The sequence below is a fragment of the Leopardus geoffroyi genome, chromosome B2 (assembly GCF_018350155.1).
Source record: "Leopardus geoffroyi isolate Oge1 chromosome B2, O.geoffroyi_Oge1_pat1.0, whole genome shotgun sequence".
Lineage (NCBI taxonomy): Eukaryota > Metazoa > Chordata > Mammalia > Carnivora > Felidae > Leopardus > Leopardus geoffroyi.
In genome coordinates this window covers 132,504,064-132,528,314 of record NC_059332.1, presented here as the reverse complement: position 1 = coordinate 132,528,314, position 24,251 = coordinate 132,504,064, and the positions used below count along the sequence as shown (strand labels likewise).

The following is a 24,251-nucleotide window of genomic DNA, read 5'->3' as shown; positions in this document are numbered from 1 at the left end:
GGGTGATGCTTCCCCAGGAGTGAGGGCCAATATGACGGAGGCACCAACAGCAGAGGTGGCAACAACATACAGAGTTCCAGAGAACAGCTGGACAGCCAGACCCATGGTTCTCAAACAGGATTCCTTCTACTACCCCAGTACCTGGAGTACATGGCAGTGTTCCGGTGCTATAAGATGTGCAGGAGACACAAAAGCACCCCTCTTCTCAGAGGGAGAGGGGCTCAAGTTTACTTGGCAGTGTGATTAAATTTATATTTTATATATAATATATTTTCATATTATTGTATTATACATATGTTATATTATTTATATTCAATAAGAATTATAATAAAACACATTTAAGAATGTTTTGGGGGAATTTTGCTTGAGGACAGGCTGCTTTGCCCTCAGTCGTCCACTCCTGCTCACATTTACCTTTCCTCCGTGTTTCCTGCCCCTTCCTTTCTGCCCCAAAGTACACTCTTTCATGGGGATGTGAACTTTAGTACAAAGGTATGAAACTCTGCCGGCCAAAAGTATGAAGACCTGAGAAGCAGGAGAGCCGACACTGACGCAGCCCTTCATAGCACTGGTCTGGGGCTCAGAGTGAAAGTGAAAGCAGGGCGCCTGGGTGGCTCAGTTGGTTCAGCCTCTGACTCTTGATTTCAGCTCAGGTCATGATCTTGCAGTTAGTAGGTTCCCGCCCTGCATCGGGCTCTGTGTCAGCAGTGCAGAGCCTGCTTGGAATTCTCTCTCTGCCTCTTCCCTGCTCTTCCTTGTGCATGCACTCTCTCTCTCTCTCTCTCAAAATAAATCAACTTTAAAAAATAAATGAAATCTCCACCACGCCTGTGGGACACAGTACCCGAGGCTGGTGTGAAGAATCATGATTACATTCAATTTTTTCAACTTAAAAAGTTACCTTATTAGCACATAAATAAATAGTTGACCTCAGCATTTAATTGTATTTTCATTCCACAGGTTTCTAATCGAGTGTGGGGAAAAATTTGCCTTCTGTTAGAGATCACAACGTGCGGAATTCCAAGAACCAGGGTTTGATTCACTACAAACTGTTTTGGCTTCCTGCCCTAGGGTGAGGCATTTATCAATCACATCAATTTTGAGACAGAGATACCAGTATATGGTTTGTTTAGCTCATGGAGGCTCTAGTGAGATAATATATGCAAAACCACTCTACAAATTAAATGTTCATATAGCATGAGAAGTATTATTCTAATGAGCTTTAGTGTGATGTCATGAGAAGTATTATTCTAATAAGCTTTAGTGTTATGTCATGTATGTTATTATTTATTAAATGAGTGCTTGCTTTCAAAATATTGGCTCAAAAATCAAATCTTTTGTAACTATAGTAAAACACCCTTTGAACTTTGGAATTTTCTTCTTTCCTGTGGAAATCCTTCAAGGACGTGTTTTAACCTTAAACAGTTTTTAATTTTAAGCTCCTCAGAGTGGTTTAGCCATTTGGAGAAGAGAACCATTTTTGGTGTTTCTGAGGATGCATCCTTCCAAAATATCTTTCTCTCCCGCCTGGGTTCTGAATAAGTAGGGACATAAAGAGTAAGATTGTACTCCTGATACAGGTATGGTTGCAGGATGTAGCTTGATGTGAAAGGCCAACCATCCAGGGTCACAGAACTTTAGAGCCAGCTGACCCTTGCAGCCCCCTCAGTCATAGGTAGTGCTTCCAACTCAAGGACTAGCAGGGGATTCAGGACCCCCTATGAGCAGCCCAATTCATTGTTTCAACTATATGGGACACTAAGTCCTTTACCAACAGAAAGTCCAGGAGTTGCTTAGGGGAAATCCTTCCTCATGGAGGCCAGCATGGAAAGACCTTTCTCCTTAAAGCCTTCAACCGACGATTTACATTCATTTTATTTTTTATTTTCTTTAAAGTTTATTGATTTATTTTGAGAGAGCGAGCACGCCAACAAGAAAGGGGCAGAGAGAGCGGGAGAGAGAATCCTAAGCAGGCTCCTCACTGTCAGCACAGAGCCCAAGGCAGGGCTGGAACTCAGGAAAACTGAGATCATGACCTAACCGAAATCAAGAGTCAGACATTTGAATGGCTGAGCCACCCAGGTGCCCTAGATTTGCACTCATTTTAGTGAATAAATACGAATCTCCATTATACAGAAATGAACCAAATTAGTGTGGCTCGTACACCACTGAAACTTCCTCCCCTCCAGAATTTTAGAATCCAAATATTTAAAACTTGTTATAAAAGGTAAAAAGAAAATCTACCATGTAGCATATCACAGATTAACAAAAAGCGTCTGTGTTCAGTGACAATGGCATATGTGGTCACTGCAATTTTATTTTTAGTATTTGTAGACACAGAAAAATATACAAAAATACACCTGCTACTTTTGTTGGCCCACTTCTATCCCTAAGCTAACTGGTTAGTAATGAGGTCCTTGAGCAGATTATCAGCTCTGACAAGCAAAATGAAGACCTATAAATCCAAAATACATATTTTTCCATTTATCACCCTAGACATCACAGTGTGTTTGTGCCTCTTCCAGAATTTTTATTTCCAAGTATGTCTTTGTCTCACAAATGAGAATAATGCTTACTGATATTTTCCTTCCGCACAGTCTGTTCCTCCTTCCCTGCTGGAGACGTTCCTCCAATTTCGCTGCTCACCAGTTTTGACCAGTCCTTCAAGCCCCTGGTCATCTGCCACTTCTTCCACAGCATACTCCCCAACGGCGGGATATCTTTGCTCTCTGAACTCATGGAACCCTTTGCGTCTGGCTCTTTTATGGCACTTGAAGATGTTTCAACTACAACATGACATGTGCATTACTGAAAAAAAAAAAAAGCTTGCATTCTATGAAATCATATCCAAAAAGTAACCGGGCTAGTGGGAGCCCAGATTTGGAGCAGACTTGAAATATTTGTCACCTCTAAGGAGCACTAGCAAACAGCAATCATTGGTCCCTCAGAAAACATTGTGGATGGCCCAGGCAACCCGTGTGTCTGGAAGCTGCCTCAGGATATGAAAAGATTACATAAGAATAGAGGCTTTTTGGAGGTGAGACATTACAAATGGAAATGGGATCTCTGAACCACTGGGGCCACTACTACGCTGGGCCCTGGAGGAAATACAACCTGCCTTGTGTGAGAAATGTATGTGAACGGGATTCTCATCTCTGGAGAGGGGAGCCCTGTGTATAGGTACTTGTCTAAAGTTATCTTAAAATAGAGCAGAGATCAGCTATTGCTTGTGAAGTAGGAAAGTTTTTCCTTCATGCCATAATTCTACTCTCACTTTTCTAGATCTTTATTACGCCTAGGAAAAACCATGTAAAACCTACCCCAATTCCACAGCATACAGATATTTCCCTCCTATTTATGAATTGCAGATAATTTAATTGACATTATATTCCATTTTGAATAAAAGGTGATGATAGGTTAATGCTCAAAACCTGGGAGAAATGTTGAAATAAGTACATTTAAAAATAATAAAATTGGTACACCCCTAGAGCAAAACTGATCAAGTAAAAAGAGATTAAAATAAAATTTATTCCAGGAAGTTTAACTTAGATGAAGTAGACAAATCTCTTATAAAACACAACTTACTAAGCCTGACACAAGAAGCAGTGGAACAGCTTAACAGTGAGGAGTTTAAAGTGTATACTGTCTGAGTCCAAATATAAGAAGTTCAAGAACAGACAAAAGCAATACATGGTTACAGAGGTCAGACAAGGAGTTACCTTGAGGGAGGAAATGGCTGAGGGAAGGGAAGGAGAAAGACTCTGGGGATGTATTTATGTGTTTTAGATCTTGATCTGAATGGTCGTTCCTGAGTGTATCTGTACGTAAAAATGCATCAAGCTATACAATAAATATTTATGCCTTAACTGCAGGTATGTTGTAGGACAAGTTCAGGCTCCTCGGAACCTTGTTCTCTACCAGGCCTTGTCCTTGGCTCGAATCCTAGTTTTAGCAAAGAATCCTGTTAGACTAATTTATCAAGAATCGCATCCCCCCCCACCCCACCCCTGCTTTGATATCCATTCCAGTTCCTCTCTTTTTCCACCCTCCTAACCATACCTAACCAAGTTTTTCTGAGTAACTTCCCACCCACTCCCTGCCTATTTGCTATGAATCCCCATTTGTCCCTGTTGTATTCAAAGTTGGATTCAACCTCTCTCTCCTACTACAACAGTCTTGACTCCTATTACAAGTCTTGAATGATCTCCCTTGCCATTTTTAACAAGCATCCAGTGCAACATTTTTTTTACATATAATTTAATACAACGTTTAAAAAATAATAAAATCTAATTAAACAATACAATTTAAAGTAATAAAATCATAATAAAACCTATCCACCTTTGTATTGTTAATAGGACATGAGACTTTAACCCTTAGGAAAGGGACTACTTTAGCAGAAATATTTCAAATCCCAACTCCGTCACGTTTTAGATGTTTGACTTAGGAGCAGTTCGGGGACTCTGAGCATTGGTCTCTTTGTCTATAAAATGGGAATAGCAGGGTCAACCTCATGGTTGCTGTAAGTTAAAATGAGATAAACAAAAAGTGATGTGAGGAATGCGCATCCCAAGAAAACAAAATCAGGATGATATTTGTTATTCATACTCCTTATATGAAAAGTTAAGAGGCGTTATTATCTTTATAACAATTATTGAATTATACTCCTGTAGATGTGACCATGGAAAAGCATGATTTGGGATGTGAATGCGGTCAGCCTCCCTGGGTGTCCCAGTGAGGTTGTAATGGGCCAGCCAGGTTTTTGTTAGAGGGCACTCGGGGTCATGGGGAGCTGTTTGCAAGCTGGCTGTGTCTCTGGGTATCTTATGAATTTAACAAATTACAGAGCAAATTACTCCGGGCCTGTGTTCTTATTGGTAAGTTGAAAATAACATTACAGATCAGTGGATTGATGTCTTAACTGGAATAATTAATATTTTCAGTTTCAGGCCCATGGCAATCACTCAATAAAGGCAGTCTGTTTTATGTTATTGCTATTATTTATAGTTATTATTACTAGAAAGGAGCCAGAGTAACAGCAGCAGGCCTACCTTCAAGTTTACACACTGCTACCTTTGAACTATGTTGCATTCTTATTTCTGGTTTCATCTCTTGTTTGTTTGTTTGGGGGGGGGGAGGGAGTGCATGTGAGCTGGGGAGGGGCAGAGGGAGAGGAAGAGAGAGAATCCCAAGAAGTCTCCACGCTCAGCACAAAGCCTGACGCAGGGCTCTATCCCACTACCCTGGCATCATGGCCCAAGTGGAAATCAAGAATGGGACGCTTGACCAATGAGTCACCCAGATGCCCCTGGTTTCATCTTTTCTGAAATGGAGAAAACCATATCTACTTGGGGGGAAAAGTAAATATCTGCTAGGCAAAGAGAAAATGTTCCAGGACCTGTTTTCCTACAGGATTGTACGTAACTTTTCACAATCCTGTAGGCAAACAGCTTCTCCAATGCTTTCTTTTTACCCAGGATGATGTCCTGACTATCTTTTAAGAGGTGCAAGGAGCAGTCTTGTGCTCTGAGGTCGCGGAGGGCAGAGTTCACTGACCGTCCTCTGGTGCTTTAGTTTGGCTTTCAGACATAGGCACACTCTCAGCATCCGGAATTTTCCTAATGAAGCGGCTGAGGTAGTGCAGGCGAGCCTGGGAAGCCTAAAGAACAAACACTATCAACAAACAGTATAGGCGACAACATCTTAACAGTACATGAAACATGTACCACTTCAGCAGTTTGAACTAGTGCATTATTATCAAATACACTCCAATTCTGAGCCATCCATAATTTTGACGGTTATTTTTGCGAACTAGGGAAGCAGCAGTCCTAAAGCAAATACACTAGTCATGCAGTCTTAGATCTAGCTGTTCCTGAACCTTTTTTTATCTGGCTTAATAACCCTGAGTTGGGACATGAAACACATACAAGTAATAATGGCTCACTATAGCAATGGTTCTTACATAAAATACAGTGAGGGGAAACCATGAAGTATGTATATTCCACAAGGGGAAGCGATGCTGTTTATCTAGTCAAGGATGTTCAAAGTACATGAAAGGACATATTAAACATTTTTATGCTTTCTTACTTGGAGTGTGAAAGACAGACATGGATACGGCCCACACTGTGTGGAAGGATGAGGGAACCCATGGTTTGGGCCAATAAGTGGCACCATCATGCGCTTTGCTTTTGTGCCTCATCTGGTACCAGTCATCTGCGCAACATTTCACAATTTGTTCAGATGTGGTCTTAACATTTAGTTAGTCAGTGTCTAACAAAATCCCGGATATCACTCCTAAAGGAAAGACTGTGTGGTTTCACCATCGTGGCTCTCCCTTCAGACCAACGCCTGGGAGTGGAAAGGTAAAGAACAACTTTTCAAACTCAAGTGACCTTGATAGCCCTTCCAGGCTCAGTCATCTCCCAGGCTTGCTTCATGGCTCGGATTTCATCTGCTCGTTCAGTATCTCTTTTCACTTCGAAACTGTCTGCTTCGTTGTGCTCGGTGACCAACCTCAAAATCCAGTAGGGTTTATTTGGGTCTTCTTGTTGAGGGTGAAAAGTGGACATCTGATAAATAACATACAAACCTTTGGGTCAGGTGTTTTGCTCCATTCAAAGGGTTTGAATTTTACCTTATGATCCATAATTTCACTACTAAGTATTTACCAAGAGAAATGAAAACACATGTTCACAAAAATACTTGGAGAACATTCATTACACCTTACTCTTAAGAGCCAAAAAAGGAAACAATATAAATGTCTACCAATTGGTGAATAAATGATCCTCTATCCATATGATTGAATACTATTTAATATTGAAAAGTAATTGGGGCGTCTGGATGGCTCAGTTGGTTAAGCATCCGACTTTGGCTCCAGTCATGATCTCACGGTTTGTGAGTTCGAGTCCCGCATCGGGCTCTGTGCTCCAGCCAGAGCCTGGAGCCTCTTTCAGATTCTGTGTCTCCTTCTCTCTGCCCTTCCCCCACTTGCACTCTGTCTCTCTCTCAAAAATAAATAAACATTACATTTTTTTAAAAGAAGTAATAAACTACAGAAGTATACCACAATGTAGAGAAATCTCACAGATAGACATCATACTGAGATAAAGGAGCTCAGCAAAAGAGAATACATTTTGCATGATTCATGTGTATGAAAATAACGGAACAATCAAAACTGCTCCCTGCGGTAAGGTATGAAGATGACAGAATCCATTGCAAAGAGGTTTGAGGGATTCCCAAATTATGGAAATGGCCTGTACTTTATTCCTTGATAGAGATGCGGATGTGGATTACAGGGTGAATACACTTGTCAAAATTCATTGAATTGTACATTTAAAATGATTGCATTTCACTGCATGCAAAGTTTACATAAAAGCTGTAAACAAAACAAAACAAAACAAAAACTAAATTACATTGAGGGTTACCTAGTATCTCTTTCCAAAACATGAGGGCAGGGATGGTAGACCATTTCCAGGTGTGGATATACGGAAAGTTAACTTTTTGATATTTATGAAATCATTATGAAAGTTAACATTTTGATATTTCATAGGATCATTTTCATGAACCATAGGCTGAGAGCAGATCGACATAGGGCTTGAAATGTCTAGACAAGTGAGCCTCATTGGTGACAGTCTGGCAGGGTGAGAGGCTTGAATCCAACATGGTTACTAACACTTTACGTATGACTGAGACAATGTCAGTTACCCAGGTTAAATGATACACGGGGGAAACAGGGATCAGTAGGGTCACTGAATAAAGTTTTTGTGGGCAGTTTGCTTTCAATCTTACCAAAAAGATCTTGCTTTCTACAACATTCCCCTAATATTTGGATGATAACCTAAATCTCACAATTGGAAATTCTTTTATTTCTTTCTTTTACACCACAGTACAAAGGATTTTACCGTCTTTTATATTACTTGATAAATGAGTTTATCAGAAACTTCTCTGGGATCAGGAAAGGGAGTATTATGAAATATTAAGGGGTGGGGGGCACATGTCTTATAAATAAGTTTATGGATTGAGTTAAGCTCATTTGTTTAAAACTTCAATAGCTTATTTTGTTGATGACACGAATATTTTCTCAGTGAGTTCAAATAACTGAAACACCGAATTATAAATTGAAGCCACGTTTAGAAAAGTTAACACACAGCATTGTCTTGAAGCTTCAAGGGAAAAAAGTGGTGAACTAAAACCACTTCACCTCTGTTTTTTAAACAAACAACGTTAAAATAAGCTAATTTCATTAAATTTTTAAAAATATTTATTTATTTTTGGGAGAGTGCAAGGAGCAGAGGGGCACAGAGATGGGGACAAAGGATCTGAAGCGAGCTCTGTGCTGATTGGCTGATAGGCTGACAGCAGCCAGCTAATGTGGGGCTTGAACTCAGGAACGGTGAGATCATGACGTGAGCCAGTCAGACACTCAACCGACTGAGCCACCCAGGTGCTCCCAAATAAGCTAATCTTAAATAGAAAACTGTACCTGGTCCTCTTATATTTCAAATATAATAATCCCTTTATAGAGAAACTTCCCCTTTTCCCTATCCATTTAGATATTGCAATAAAAGGCACATTTGGATTGGAAAATGTAGCTAGTGAAAAAGTAAGTAAGGTAAATTTAAGAAATTAGCTTTTCCACATGAAATAAAATCAATGATCAAATAAATTCGACACGATCATGGTGACTAAGGTGAAAACACCAAGTATAATATAAAAGTTTCCAGTTTCTGGTTTGGCACATATACTAATACATTTCCAAACAGGAAACATTATAACTGCAGTGTCTACTAAAACCGACTAGCACAATATTAAGATTTCTAAAGCTTAGTTATTAATGTCTTAAAACGTAATTCCCATATGAATTCTCTAACCAAGCATGCACTTTTTGCTGTGCAAGCTAAGCCAAGCACCATCTTTCTTTCCCAGGATTCCCCAGAATTCATGAGTATCTCAAAGTTAACTCAGACCAGATCCCACAATTCCTTCTTAAATGGTAGATCTTCTGAAGAAGCTTTTCAGTTTCCAGAATATATGCATATATTCATTACAATTTCAAACAGAATGAAGGCCACCGTCCATGTCAGTTTTTAGTTTTATACAATCATCAATTTTCTGCAGAATTGCTTTTTCTTGACTTCATATTTTTGCAAACTTTTTAATTTCTTCTTCAGTTCTTTTTATGCACCTCAACCCTTCCAACTGCACTGATTCAGCTTTTCATTTTAACTGTCATCTAGAGGTATCTTTTCACACAATATAGGGCTATATCTAAAGTAAGTGTCCCAGGGCACCTGGGTGGCTCAGTTGGCTGAATGACTGAGTCTTGATTTCGGTTCAAGTGATGGTCTCATGGTTGTGAGATCGACTCCCGTGTTGGTTTCTGCACTGACAGTGCGGAATCTGCTTGGCATTCTCCCTTTCCCTTCCTTTCTGCCCCTTCTGTTCCTCACTCTCTCAAAATAATTAACCTTAAAAAAAAAAAAAATTCTCTCTCCCTCTGACTCTCTCTTTCAAAAAAATAAAATAGGTTGCAGGAAGTAATAAATCATCAAGTACTATATGGACTTCGGTATCTGTAGCACTGTTTATGATATTAAACAGTTTGGTTTTCTAGCTTGTGTATGTTGTGGTGTTTCTCACATTTGTCTTATAATTTCCAATGCCTAGGGACACTACTATGCGTGCTAAGGGAACATCTGGCCAAAGACGTTTAGGCGACGTTTATGCTCAAGCAGTGCTCATACCTATGAGTTACTCAGAAACAAGCCACCTTGAAGAAGATCGTTTCCCAAATGCACACTCGGCAAAGTGGCCTGGAGCAGCAGATGTGGCTGAAATGGCCTGCCACACTTTATAACGACAGCTGCCCAAATCGTGAGAGCTGACTCCAGGAAAATGAGCGTCGTTTCTGCACACAAAAGCCTTTGGCAGATCCCCTGTTTATCACGGCCCTTAACTGCAGCCACCTCAGGACGCGCAGGATTTCTGCCTCTTCCAATCGTTAGTGCATTTTCCATTCTAAATCTTCAACGTATTTTCCCACAGCTGACTCATAAAATGCATGGCTCCGACTCATTTTGACTGCTTTAACTGTGACATTTTGTGAAAGCATAAGTGATACGAATTTTTGATGAAGTTCCTCACATTCATCCGGGGTCCTGTGAATTAACCCCCACAAGAAAACTCACACAGCACCAGTGTTTACACCTCAAATGCAGTCATAGAGCTTCTAAGTAAGTTCGACGAGTTTTTGAAGTATCTAAAAGTGCCCCTCTACCATCAGTGGTGAGAATTTGGACACCTCTTCCTTTCACTGGATTCAGGTAGCCAATTAAGGCCTGAAGGGCACCATTCTCGTCCCCATTGTAATAAATATGGACTAATTCTTTCCATGGAAGCCATTCGTCCTCCCTCGGGAAATTCTAGTAGATGAAAAGTCCGTTCTTCAACTCTCTTAATGCAGAGTTGTGGGTCAGTTGTTCTTAATGTTTGAACTAAACCCGGGTTCTGTCATTAACACTCACCCTTGCAATCTTCTCTTGCTGAGTAGATGAATTCTTCTTCTCTTCTGCTTTTGTGCCTTTGCCATAGCCCACTCAGCTTTAATCACCTGTTTTTGTTCTTCTGACTCTTCTGACTGAATGATACTTTGATTTGGGGGTAAGCCCTCCATATAACCAGCTGTCAAGCTTCTATGCCTTCAGTGGGATAAGAAAGCAAGTTAGCAGTACTTTGTTTAGTAGAAACTGGACGAATGTCAGCTGTCCCAGTGGGGCTTGAAGACTTGTCCATGGAGTATAAAGAAGATTCTGAGCACAGTTTCTTGTCAGTCAGGATGTCAGGACCTGGAGAAAACTAGACTTTTCTTCTCCAATGTTTTGTCTTCAATTTCTGATTCATCCTAGACATGTTTATGTTCGGTTTTTTTGAGGCATTTTCCCCTCAGCATGTGAAGTATGAATTAACATGATTTGACAAAAATTGGAATGACTTCAATTTTGTGGTTATACTATTTGTGTAATAAAAGGCTTTACTCATCATGACTCTTCTTTTCTGGAAAACTATTTTCTGCCGATTGAGCACTGTATCTTCTCAGAGATTTTTAACCAGCCGCCAACTGATACTTTTTAAAATATCCTAGAACTCAGCTTACCTCGAGCTAAATGTGAAATCATTTCATTCTGATTGTCCAAAACAGCTTCTGAAACAAACTTCAAAGTACTTTTAAAAATAGGACATTTGGGGCGCCTAGGTGGCGCAGCCGGTTAAGCGTCCGACTTCAGCCAGGTCACGATCTCACGGTCCGTGAGTTCGAGCCCCGCGTCAGGCTCTGGGCTGATGGCTCAGAGCCTGGAGCCTGTTTCCGATTCTGTGTCTCCCTCTCTCTCTGCCCCTCCCCCGTTCATGCTCTGTCTCTCTCTGTCCCAAAAATAAATAAACGTTGGAAAAAAAAATTTTTTTTTAAATAAAAAATAAAAATAGGACATACAGATGCTCCCTTCTGTAAGTCCCTTGGGAGAAAAAGTGCTAAGTTCCCAAATTCCAATATGTAGATTGGGGGTGCTTAAAGAGTCACAGGGCTTACCACAACAATCTGCTTCACTTTGGGCCCGTTTACATCTTATTTTGCTTGTATGAAAACCCTCTTTGTAGACCGATGTGACTTGTCCCGCGAGTACAAGAAATGCAGCTGCTTGCTTCTCGGCTTCCCAGGGGACTTCTTGCGTCATGGTTTGTAGGTTGCAACCTCTCCAGCAGCAGTGGTGGCTTGCCTGTTTCCAGCACTGGCATTGACAGGGGCCATTGTGCGGCAGCTGAGTCCCCATGAGAGTAAGAGCACCAGCCCGGGGGCTACGTGGTCATTTCCATTCCAACCCCCGCAGAGGTCAGGTTAAGCTTCTTTACTTCACAGTGTTTCCAAGAGTAGACTCCAATTAAGAAATTAAATCTTGGCAACGCAAGTGGACAGGATTTTCCACTACTGGAGTGTAGGACAGCTGACCGTTATCTCTTCTAGTTTGTTAATTTTCCTTTATTGTCCTTTACTGGTGGTCTCAACATCCTTCCTCTTCAGTTGATTCATTTGCAAACTTGAGAGATAACCTTTGTTCCTTCTTGTTCCTGACCCCCATCTTGGGATTAAGAACTACAGACACTGTTTCCTTGACAGTTCTTTTTGGTCCTCTGCTTCTTTCTTACCTGTATCTGCTATACCTTGCCCTCTCTTGCCTAGACTACTGCAGTACTTTGTTGAATGATTTTCTCCATCTCTAGTCTTTCCCCCTTTAAAAGTATACCTTTACAAGCCACCAGGGTATCTGAAATGTAAATCTGATCATGTCAATACATTTTTTTTACCCCCCGCCTCCCCCCGTCCTACGTCTACCCTGGTTTAACTTACGCAGTGATCACCAATGTCGGGAAGATTTTGTCCTCATAGGTATTTTGAGTTCAGTGCTTTTAAATAACCTGAATTTGAGTATATTTAAGCCTGTGCTTGTATTTCTCAACTTTGCCCCACATCCTCTTCCTTACCCCTAATCATTGTAATTACCTAACTGGCCCTGAAGGAGTTTGGAATCGTGACCTCTGGGCTGTAGACAGAGTCCCAGCCTCCTAATCAAAATTAAAGGCCCTCCCCCTTCTGACCCTTACTTACCCCTCTAGCCCCATCTCTCAAACTTTAATGCTAAAGAAAAAAAAAGGCAGATTGTGTTAGATTTCACCTTAGAAGTCTTTGCTCATTGACTCAGGTCAGGATTTCGCTGCTCTTGGAGAAAGAGGCCAGAATAAGTACAATATCTACCATTAAAACCTCTGTTTACCTTCGGTCTCCTCCATTAGACTGCAAGTTCTTTGAAGGTAGGGACTGTGTAATATTAATATTAGAAGCCCAATGCCCCAAAGCAGTGTCTTACAGACACACATGTCTTAAAAGTTTGATTAATGATTTTTGATACTAAACTAGGGCAAGCAGCTTGCAGAAGGTATCCAAGGAATTTCCTTAATTTATCTAGTCAGTTGCTAGAATCAAGGAGATGGAATTTTTCAGTTTTGACCTCAGGAGAGATAGTCAAGTAGGGACCCAATGAATCTACATTTATTAAGTGACTCCAATTAAAAAAAAAAAGGGGGGGGGACGCCTGGGTGGCTCAGTCGGTTGAGCGTCTGACTTCGGCTCAGGTCACAATCTCACTGTTCGTGAGTTCGAGCCCCGCGTCGGGCTCTGTGCTGACTGCTCAGAGCCTGGAGCCTGCTTCCGATTCTGTGTCTCCCTCTCTCTCTGACCCTCCCCCGTTCATGCTCTGTCTCTCCCTGTCTCAAACATAAAGAAAACGTTAAAAAAAAAAAAAAAGTATCACACCCACCTGAGGCTCAAAGCGAGGTGCTTGTTTTTCTTTGGTTAACTTTTCTTTCTCAGAAGACCTCTCTTTGCCTTTTCTTGTTTTGGAAGTTCCTGAAGATTTTTGCCCCTCACTAATAGTATGGGAATCTGGGCTTCCTAAGGTAATTAATTCCTCATGTTTCTCTCCATGAACTAGAGAGACATAAAAAAGAAAACTAGTGAGGCATAACAATAAAATCATGTCATATAGGAAAAGGGGAGCAAGTCAGGGAAGAGATGTTAATTTAAGAGGCTTGGATTTCTTTTCTTTTTTAAAACAAATATTTTATAAAGATCTGTGTGATTCTCCTTTACAAAATCAAGAGGTAATTCACATGCCACACACTCACCATTTGAAGTGTGTAAATCAGTAGGTTTTGATTTAATTGTAAGGTTATGCAAAAATTATCACCATCTAATTTGTTTCCAATCTGGATGCGTTCAGTTCATTTTGTTGCCTAATTTCCTTGGCTAGGATCTCCATTATAATATTGAATTCATTTATCTCTGCTATAATATGTGTTATTCTCTTCCCTCTGCTTTCTCCAAGCAGGGTGTGAAGGGTTTTTTGCCTTATGTGCTATTAATTCTTTCTAACAACTAAATATCCAAGTGGCAGAGGGAGAAATAACATTTGTTGAATCCCTACCATGTTTCTTTCTTTTTTAATTCTCAAACCACCCCAACAGGGCAGATTCAGAGAGGCAATGAATTTTCTTACGTTCCCCCAAGTGGTTGGAATTCAAATATGAGTTCCAAAGACATGTCAGCCCCTTTCAAAACTGGAGTCTTGTAAGTGGTAAGTGATCCCGTTAGCAAAGTAAAATATAATTGTCAGAACCCAGCTCTTATCGATTGCTTAGTGCTGGTTGTTAGCTACTTGCAAATGTGGGCAGATCATCCTGTATGATTGCAAACTGACTATAAGTAACCCAAGTTCACAAGCGGGCGACTGGTCTTTCTGCCAACAATCCTAGCTGCTGAGAAATGTTACACTAGGGAAAAATTCTTCAGTCATATCATCAAAGGGCACGGAGGTAAATTGTGGATCAGCCACTGGATAGGTTAAATTTGGCAGGTTTATTACATTCTTTGATTTTGTTTCCTCCTCTATATAATGGAGATATTAATTCCATGCCCACAGGGCTTAAAACTAATCAGTGTAGGTGGGCGCCTGGGTGGCTCAGTTGGTTAAGGGTCCAACTTGGGCTCAGGTCATGATCTCATAGCTTGTGAGTTCAAGCCCTGTCTTGAGCTCTGTGCTGGCAGCTGGAGCCTGGAGCCTGCTTCAGATTCTGTGTCTCACTCTCTGCCCCTCCCCCACTTGCGCGCGCGCGTTAAAAATGTAATCAATATAGGGCATTTAAAATAAGATAGTCGGGGCGCCTGGGTGGCGCAGTCGGTTAAGCATCCGACTTCAGCCAGGTCACGATCTCGCTGTCCGTGAGTTCGAGCCCCGCGTCAGGCTCTGGGCTGATGGCTCAGAGCCTGGAGCCTGTTTCCGATTCTGTGTCTCCCTCTCTCTCTGCCCCTCCCCCGTTCATGCTCTGTCTCTCTCTGTCCCAAAAATAAATAAACGTTGAAAAAAAAAAAAAATTTAAAAAAAAAAAAAATAAATAAAATAAAATAAAATAAGATAGTATCTGGTATCATACACACTGGGTTTTTAAGATATTAACAAATGTTAGCTGCAATTGAATCTCAAACTGCCCCATTAAGTATTTCTGGGGCTCCATTTTTCTTACTACTCATAGGTCTTAGTGTTTGAATCATATATTTAGGTGTATTTGATTCCTTTCAAAGTAACATATTCTAATGTTCAAGTTTATATATGTAAACACATAATACAGTATCAGGCAAACAACAGGTGCACTCTTCCTTTACATTTTAAAATATAGAGTAAAATAATTTCTCTATTCTTCAATGTCATATAGTATAGTAACATTTTTTCCAATTAATTACAAGTTCTCCAAAGGCCAGAATATCATTATATACTTCATTATTTTTAATGTTTATTTTTGAGATAGAGAGTGAGTGATCCCTAGTTGGGGAGGGGCAGAGAGAGAGAGAGAGAGGATCTGAAGTGGGCTCTGTCCTTACAGCAGGGAGCCCAATGTGGGGCTTGATCTCAGGACCACGAGATCATGACCTGAGCCGAAATCCGACACTCAACTGACTGAGCCACTCAAGTGCCCCTATATATTTCCTTTTGATCCCGAATTTCACCTAGTATGATTCTAAGCTCATTGTATATATTCATTATCACATTGTTTAAGTTTAATATATAAAACTTTATACGGAAACTATGTGTTGAGAGTATGTGTATCAGTAAGGTGCAAGAATAAATGTCCTCCTGATTCAAACACCATGAAAAATGTGACATCATATTGTATATTCCTGTAATTAGAAGAGCTCTAGAATAAATGACAATCAGAATAAACTAATATACTCCTTGCAGGGAGGAAGCAGCATTATCTGTTGATGAAATGAACTTGAAAAGACCTTTAGCATTATGGCTTTAATTTTCCTCCTACATTATCTTACATTTATCCAGGATGCAGCAAATAGAAATCTTCAGTGGATACTAAGACATAAATATTACGGAAATGTATTTTTTATGATTAAAGTTCAGTGCTTTGATTTATGTATCCAGGAACTAAAAACTGGCTGGGATTCTAACATTAACATAATTTCTAAGCTAGAATACTTGTTCAGGATAAGGTATACATTTACCAAGTACAACCATACTTGGTAAATGTAAACAAGAAAATCTTTAGATAATAGATGATAGACAGACAGATAGATAGATAGATAGACAGACAGACAGAATCTAATCATGTTTGGTTTCTTCAAAGACCTTGAATTGGAAACACCATGCATACATTGTGCCTAAGAAAGAACAATATACTATTATTTAGAGTTAAGAAAATAGTGTTACAGTCCTGTTAACAAAGGTGGATTGGGCTTGAAACCAAAGACCTTTGAGAATGATAAGCCAAATTCATATGTGTCTTTGCAAATAGAGTTAGAACCTGAAAGGTGCAGGCCAGTAACATAAAAATGTAACATATTGGCAAGAACTTTAAAATAACAACACAACTAATTATACATGAAGGCAGATGATATCCCAAAGTATTACCTGGTCCAGATCTTCCAATTTCTATTTCTTTAAGAGAAAGCCACCTGTCTCTGGAAGCAATTTTTACCAAAACTTAGGTATTGAAATATACTAAAGGTGGCACTGTTGTCTCATGTTAACCAGAGGGTAAGCTTCCTAAAAATTTATAACAGAAATATTCTAGGTTGAACATAGTTATATTTCAGAACTTACTTTTTTATTATGGGTTATAAAGATGTGAGTCTTTGGGGGAAGATTTTTATTTCTCACAGAAATTAAATGTTAAATTTAAATGAATAAATGTGGTGATATTTCCATTAAATTCAGGATGTACACAAAATTTAAAGTTAGGACACCAATATACTTATGAAAAAAATTGCTTCCTCAACTTCTTCTTGATCTGAAGTATTGATAATTGAAAAGTAAGCTAAATTAATTATTGAAGATGTTAGTAGCAATTTTTCTAAAATGCATCATACCCTTAAAGTTGAAGTTTGTAGGTCTTGAGTTGTAAATATAATTGACACATAGAATCTGACATATCTATGTTTTCATTTAAACAAACTGGCTTCCTAAAAATCCACATTTATAAACATGATACTGATTAGTCTGAATTCAAAAGCTGCTTAACTTTCATAAAGATTGGCCAACATATTCTTTCAAATGGAAAATTTTCCTATTTCATTTTAAACATCATTCAATTCCGAATTTATTTGCTAGCTACTTTCAGCAACAAATGTATGATACGATGCAACTTGTAATTTAATTTTAGTAGCTGCTCATTCACACATAAAATCATCAAATGTGATGTCAAAAAAAAGAAGATGCAATTATGCCTGGAGGCTTTTTTTCTAATTAGATACATAATAATGAGAATACCATTTTGTTGAGGTCTACTAGGTTCTAGAAACTTTACATATATTATCTTGAATCTTACAACAACCTTGAAAGATAGGAGTTATTATTCTAATTTCTCAGGTGATAAATAACTCAGTTTCAGACAGCCTAAGGTATTTTAGCTGCTGTGTTATATTTCTCCATTTAATATTAACTTCAGTTTCTTTTCCTTATTTTTTTTGTTTTTATTTTTGTTATTGAGGTATAATTGACATGCAACATTACATTAGTTTCAGGTATACAATGTGCTGTTTTATATTTGTACATACTGCAAAATGTTCACCATGATAAATCTAGTAAATGTTAACTTAAAGAAAACTTAATTTATATTATTAATTTTGTATCATTACCCAACTCTATACATTATACTATTTCATGAATTCTACTACTGTGTTTATTTTAGATATTAACTTTTTCGTTTCCTCTAGAATTTTAACATTTATCCATTAACATACCTAATGTATTAAATACAATAATTTGCCACATTGATTTGTTTACTGGAACTCCATCTATGGTGGACAACCTGAAGTTGAGAAACCTAAAAGATCTTCAGGAAAAACATGATAAGACTCTACACAAACTTGTATGTTCAGCAAAATATAGACAATTCCCTAAATAAAGACATTAATAGAGAATACAATAAAGATCTCAAATTGGTACCATCACATATTATTATCTTTTCCATTCAAAAGCTCTTGCTAGAAAATTAATTTCCATTTAAAATCCTAGCTTTGCCAGGGCCCTGAGTGGCTCAGTTGGTTAAGCATCTGACTCTTGGTTTTGGCTCAAGTCATGGTCTCACGATTCATGAGTTCGAGCCCCACATTGGGTTCTGCACTGACAGCACAGAGCCTGCTTGGGATTCTCTCTCTCCTTCTCTCTCTGCTCCCCCCACTCTCTTTCTCTTCTCAAAATAAATAGGCTTTAAAAAATATTAAAAAATAAAGGTAAATCAATAAACAAAATCCAAGCAGTGCCAGTGACTAGCTGTGTGACCATGGAAAAGTTCCTTAAGCAGCCTGTGTTTCATTGTTTTCCTCTGTAAAGGGATAATAGTTACAGCATCTACCTCGTAGGTTTATTGTGAGGATTAATTGGGTCCATATACATAAAGCCTCCAGAAAGCCTCTGACATAAATGTTAGTAGCTACCACCGTTAGGACTATGTCAACACTACTAGTTAGAAAGTTTCTAAAGGGATAAAACATTATAGTAAAAAGGTTCTGGGCTTTGGAATAAGTCAGACTCAGGTGAAAATCTTTACTCTGGTTCATCCAGCTGTGTTAGTTTAGGCAAATTATTCACAGCATTTAAGCTTCATTTTCTCACATGTAAAATCAGGATGGTAATAACTACCTCTCAGATTTTTTGTGAGAATTGAGAATAAAGATATATGGAAAGTACACAGTACAAGAGGTTCATAATAGCACTAGAAAAATCATAATCATAGTAACCAAACTTCTAGATCTCTCCAGTGTTTCCTTTTTGCTTACAAAGTACAATTACATGATTTTCATTTTTTTAATCGAAATAGTAAGTGCTCATTGAAAACTTCTGATTTATACATTTTTAATTTTAAATTAAATTTTGTCTGTAGGTACTAAAAAAATATAAATAGGAAATTGCCACTTCAATATATTGGTATATACTCATTTTTTTCTGCGTGTACCCCTTTTGTTCTCTGACCCACTCATATATTTTTGAAGAGGAGTGGCAGTTGAGGGTCCCCCATGTTCAACAGTATATGAAGTCCTCATATTAACACCAACGGGTTTCTGTAGGCTAAGCACAGGAAAGCATTTCTGAATTTTTCTTCCTCACCATTCCTGACCAGAGAAGGAAGGGGAACAGCCTCGCATGGTGAGATGAGCATTGAGTTTTCCTTGTGTTTTGTGTCTCATGCTCCTCTGACTGGAATTAGCCTCTCTCCAGCCACACCTTACACTTGGTGAGTGGTCCTACAGGCCAGGTGTGTCCAAAATGGGATTCTTGGGTATCTTCTGAGACACATTCTCCTTCTCACCACTTCCACTTCAAAGCAAGGTTCACTTCTGGGGCGTCTGGGGGGCTCAGTCGGCTAAGCCTCTGACTTCCTCTCAGGTCATGTTATCATGGTTCCTGGGATTGAGCCCCCATCAGGCTCTGCCCTGACAAAGCTCAGCAGGCTTGGGATCCCTGGTCTTCCTCTCTCTCTCTCTGCCCCTCCCCCACCCACGCACACCCTCATGCTCTCTCTCCCTCTCCCTCTATCTCTCTCTCTCTCACTTCCCTGCCTGGCATACTTCGGGACTGCATGGTACAAACTATTTGACACCCCCTCCCCTGTTCACATTTCAGAGTGTCATTTCTTCTTTTCCTAAGGATCCCCAGTTTACATAAGTTTACACAATTCACACAACTTGCACGTACTGGGAACAAATTTCAATTATTGAAGAACATAGACAGAGATTTAAAAACCTGAATTTGACTAGATGTAAGGGTATTTGCAGGTATTTTGTGCCTTTTTTAGATGTTAGAACTTCACCTTGGAGAGTTGGAAAGAAAGCCTCATTCACTGTTCTGAAAGCATTGTTCAATGTGATGCTACCTTTCCTGAACAGCTTAAATGTTTTCACAAATATCTCCTCCTTTATCACTGTGCATTCTTCTATCTTGTTGGAACATTATTTTGAAACAGGTTTCCCCTGTGAACAAGATCTCCAATTGAATTTAGAAGGACTGTTTCTGTTGTTTCCTTTTCATGATTTGTAATGGGATCATTTATTCCCCGTCATGTGGATATGAGTTTCCATTGATAATTTCTATAAACAACAGTAGTATGACTATTTTGAGTTTATAGAGATAGGCACAACAGAATATTATAATATAAAAATCAGAAGTATCAAGAGCTACAAACAACCCATTAAAAAGCCCACACAGGAAAACAACAAAATAAGACAAAACAACAACAACAACAAAACTAGATTTGACTCTCACTCTCTGACCTATGAAAATTCCTCATACCCAGAAATGTTATGTAAAATAGAGTAGTCTGTAAATTTTCCTTGAAAAACAAAAAAAGAAAGAATGTCTTTGCTGAACACACATCAGACACATGTGCACACACAAACTAGGCAGTTTCTCACACACAAACTGTTACTTTGACTTATCTTATAATTATGAATATTTTATTTGTACATAGATCTTTAACATAAAATATTTAATCCAATTAGTATGAAGCACATATTACCAACTTCTTTACGGGGCGGGGGGGGAGACACAAAATCACCCAGTAATTTGCACCATCCATTATTTCAAGTAGATTTCCATTGATTTATATAGGAAAAATATCTAGATTTTTTTAAGCACAGTATAAACTATAAGACTTTGATTTAGACTAGAGAGAACGTGGAGAGAATGACCAATTTAGAGAAATTTTCAGCTTCCACATGCCGCTTATTCATATCCTAATTGTGTCCTTTTCTGGTAGACGAGAATTCTAGATTGTAATACCTGTCTCTGGGGATTGTATGTTCATCACTAGTAAGCAGTAAGCTGGTTCAAGAAACAAATTTTGAGCTCCAGAGCACCTGCCCTGGGTGATACACACAACACACGTGAATAGCAAAGAGGTGGCAACAACGTGGCTCTGGTGCCACCACTCTGTCTACATGTGTCCATGCTAGACCCTGATAAAAGATCACAACACTCTCTTGCTAACCCCTAAACAGCCCAGAATGTTTTCGAGACAACACTCCCGCTGTTCCTGGCATGGCACTTTTATACATTTGTTCAAGAAACGTTTACCAACAGCTTCTATCTGGTTCTAGAGGAACAGGGATGAGGCTGAAGCAGAATCCCTTTCCCAGCAAGAGAGGTGCAGTGGGGAGTCAGACAAGTTCAAGATTCCCATAGGGCGGCATATATTCCATGGACATGAACTCAGTATATGCAAAAGGAAATGGGGACTCTTTGTGGTCATTCATTCTTATAAATCTTCTTTGGATTTTATGTCCCACCATAGAATCTGTCCCTTCTAATAAAGGGGAAGCTCAGCCATAATAGCTTTCTCTAACTTTGGTGATAAACAAACCTCTATCGACGCTTTCAATGATCAGGTTCATGCAGTTAGTATAAGCAAGCAAACACACGAACGGTTTTTGATAATCAGTGAATAGAAGCAATAATAATAATGAGCAGCTTTGGTGTATCCTCTCATTCATTCGTTCAACAATAATCATGGAGTGATTACTGTGTGCATAGTTGGCACTATGGATAATGTAAGACTGAACAGGCAAGATTTGGCAGAACTTCCTGCCCTCAAGGGGATTGCATTCTAGTAGGAAATAAGGTTGACCCTGGAACAACATTGGTTTGAACTGCATGGGTCCACTTTGTGAATTTCTTTTTCTAGTGCATCAAATTTCCTGCTCAGGAATGTTGAGAGTAGTTTATATTTGAAAAATAAACCTGAATCTTCTTTCACTTGGAGATTCTCCTCTTAAATATTTCAAGAACTAACCTTCAGGGTGATACCTTCTCAATGACTTAGACAATAATAATTTTATAACTAGAAAAGTTTTTGGTACACTTATTAGATAATCATCAAGTAATATTCACTAACTGGACAAAACATTTTTAACTAGACCTAAACAATCTCATATTTTGGTTCTTATAAACCAAGTTGTAAAGAGTTTGAAACATAATCAATTAAAAAACAGAAAATGTCACTGGATATGAAATACAAATTGTAAGCAATAATGATTTAATAATTACATGATCAATTTGCTATTAAATATTTATATAAAATATAAAATGCATGAAAAACACGTAGGGTTACATACCTTTGCTATCATTTTTCTCCATTTCTTTTAGTGCTTGAACAAACGCCATCTGACTTTCGGTGAGAGGCCAACTGTTATACAACACCAAACACTGTATAATGTACTTGTTAACCTGCGAAATAAAATGTAATGTTTACGCACAAACGATAAGAATAAACATAGTATAAATCTAATAATTTATTATTTTAAGCGCATAAGTGCATATTTTTATGGATCACATAATCATAATTTGATTAAATGCTATCACATGTTCTCCAAATTTTGTAATGCCACAGTCTATAAAATTTATCCTCACCTCCCTACCAACACCCACCATTTTATAACCTACTGTCAATAATTTTTGCATTCCTGTTTAAAAATGAAACTTATTTACATTTGTTACTTATCAGTTTTGCAATCAGGATTACATTAATCTCTTAAAAACAATTAGGAAGTTTGTATTGTTTTTCTGTTTTCTAGAACAATTTATTCCTTAAAAGTCTATTAGATCTATCTTGTGAAGTCAGCGGGGCCTGTGACTTTTGGAAAGGTAAAACTTTGATTATCATTTCAGTTGTATTATTCTTTATTATTATGATTTCATATTTTGTATTTTTCTGCTGAAGCAGCTTTGACAATCCTCTCCCACCCCAGGAAGTTGTTATGCCTTTTGCCCTAAGTTTTAAATTCACTAGCATAGAGTTGTATAATAGTTTACGTTTTTGTTGTTGTTGTTGTTTTCAAAAACTGTTGCTTGCACTTATATCTCCACCTAGTTTTAGTTCTGGATTTGGTTTATTTTCTTTTATTTTTCTTTTTTACGAGAAGTATGTTCACTTATTATTTTTTATATTAGAGAGAGAGAGAGAGAGAGGGAGAGAGAGAGAGAGGGAAAGAGAGCACGAGTAGGGGAGGGGCAGAGGGATGGAGAGAGAGAATCTGCAGGCTCCAGGATCCAAGCTGTTAGCACAGAGCCCCACGCAGAGCTCGAACTCACTAGCAGTGAGCTCGTGACCTGAGCCAAAGTCGGATGCCTGACTGAGCCACCCAGGCGCCTCGCATGTTCACTTATTAATCTTAAAAAAGCTTAGGGTTCATGAATCTTGCTAAATTTTGTTTCCCATTTTATTAATTTCTACCCTCGTTTTCATTAAAACTTTTTCTTCTTTTTTCTTTGAGCTATTCTTTGGCTCTTTTTCTAACTTTTTTGTTTTGATAGCTTAGCTCATTTGTTTTGAATCATTCATGCTTCCTGATGAATTAATCTAAAAATGAACATTCTACTGAATGCTGCCTTAGATGTAGCTATAAATTTTGATTTGTATTTTCTAGTTGTTACTGAGTTCTTTGTATTCATGGTTTCTTTTGTGATGTTCTTTGTAACTAAAGAACTATTTAGCATATTTTACTCTGTTTCCACATTTATGGGATTTTAGACTGTTATTTACTGATTTCTATATTTTTGCGCTATGTTAAGATAACACCTATATAATATAGTTTGGTTTTTATTGAGGCTTTCTTTCTCAATAGGCTATGAAAAGTATATTCTCAGTGTATTCAGGGAAGTGTTCTATATAAATGTCTCAAGAATTAAGCTTATGCTTAAATCTTCAAAAAAATTTTTAATGTTTATTTTTAAGAGATGGAGAGACAGAGTGTGAGTAGGGAAGGGATAGAGAGAGAGGGAGACACAGAATCTGAAGCAGGCTCCAGGCTCTGAGCTGTCAACACAGAGCCTGATGCGGGGCTCAAACCCACAAACCTTGAGATCATGACCTAAGCCAAACTTGGACGCCCAACCTACTGAGTCACCCAGGCACCCCTTATGCTTAAATTTTCAAATCCTAGGGATCATATATATTATTTGAGCTCGGTCTGTTGGTTTCTGAGAGTTGCATATTCAAGTCTTCAACTGTTAATTAACTTTACTTTTCTCTGTAGTTCTAAAGAGTTTTTGCTTTTAATTCATTGAGTCTTGACAGGTTATACTATATGTTAGTTATGGTCATTTTTAATTGTTATGTTCTTCCTTTTATTTTTATACAATATTCTT

At 38.5% G+C, this 24,251-nt stretch overlaps 1 protein-coding gene and 1 pseudogene across 4 annotated transcripts in view; both read right to left on the bottom strand.

Annotated features, from left to right (window-relative positions):
• Positions 1-24,251, bottom strand: part of ADGB (androglobin) — a 164,736-nt gene that overhangs the window by 11,553 nt on the left and 128,932 nt on the right. For 3 of the 4 annotated variants that reach the window (XM_045499942.1, XM_045499944.1, XM_045499945.1), the window contains 6 exons: positions 22,220-22,331; positions 13,365-13,534; positions 6,390-6,566; positions 5,554-5,656; positions 5,049-5,108; positions 2,577-2,786 (listed from right to left, as the gene is read on the bottom strand). In XM_045499942.1, the coding sequence (XP_045355898.1) occupies positions 2,577-2,786; positions 5,049-5,108; positions 5,554-5,656; positions 6,390-6,566; positions 13,365-13,534; positions 22,220-22,331 (832 nt within the window). The remainder of the gene's footprint in view (positions 1-2,576; positions 2,787-5,048; positions 5,109-5,553; positions 5,657-6,389; positions 6,567-13,364; positions 13,535-22,219; positions 22,332-24,251) is intronic. The other variant, XM_045499943.1, reaches the window with a different exon arrangement.
• LOC123609370 lies at positions 9,049-11,800 on the bottom strand (annotated as a pseudogene).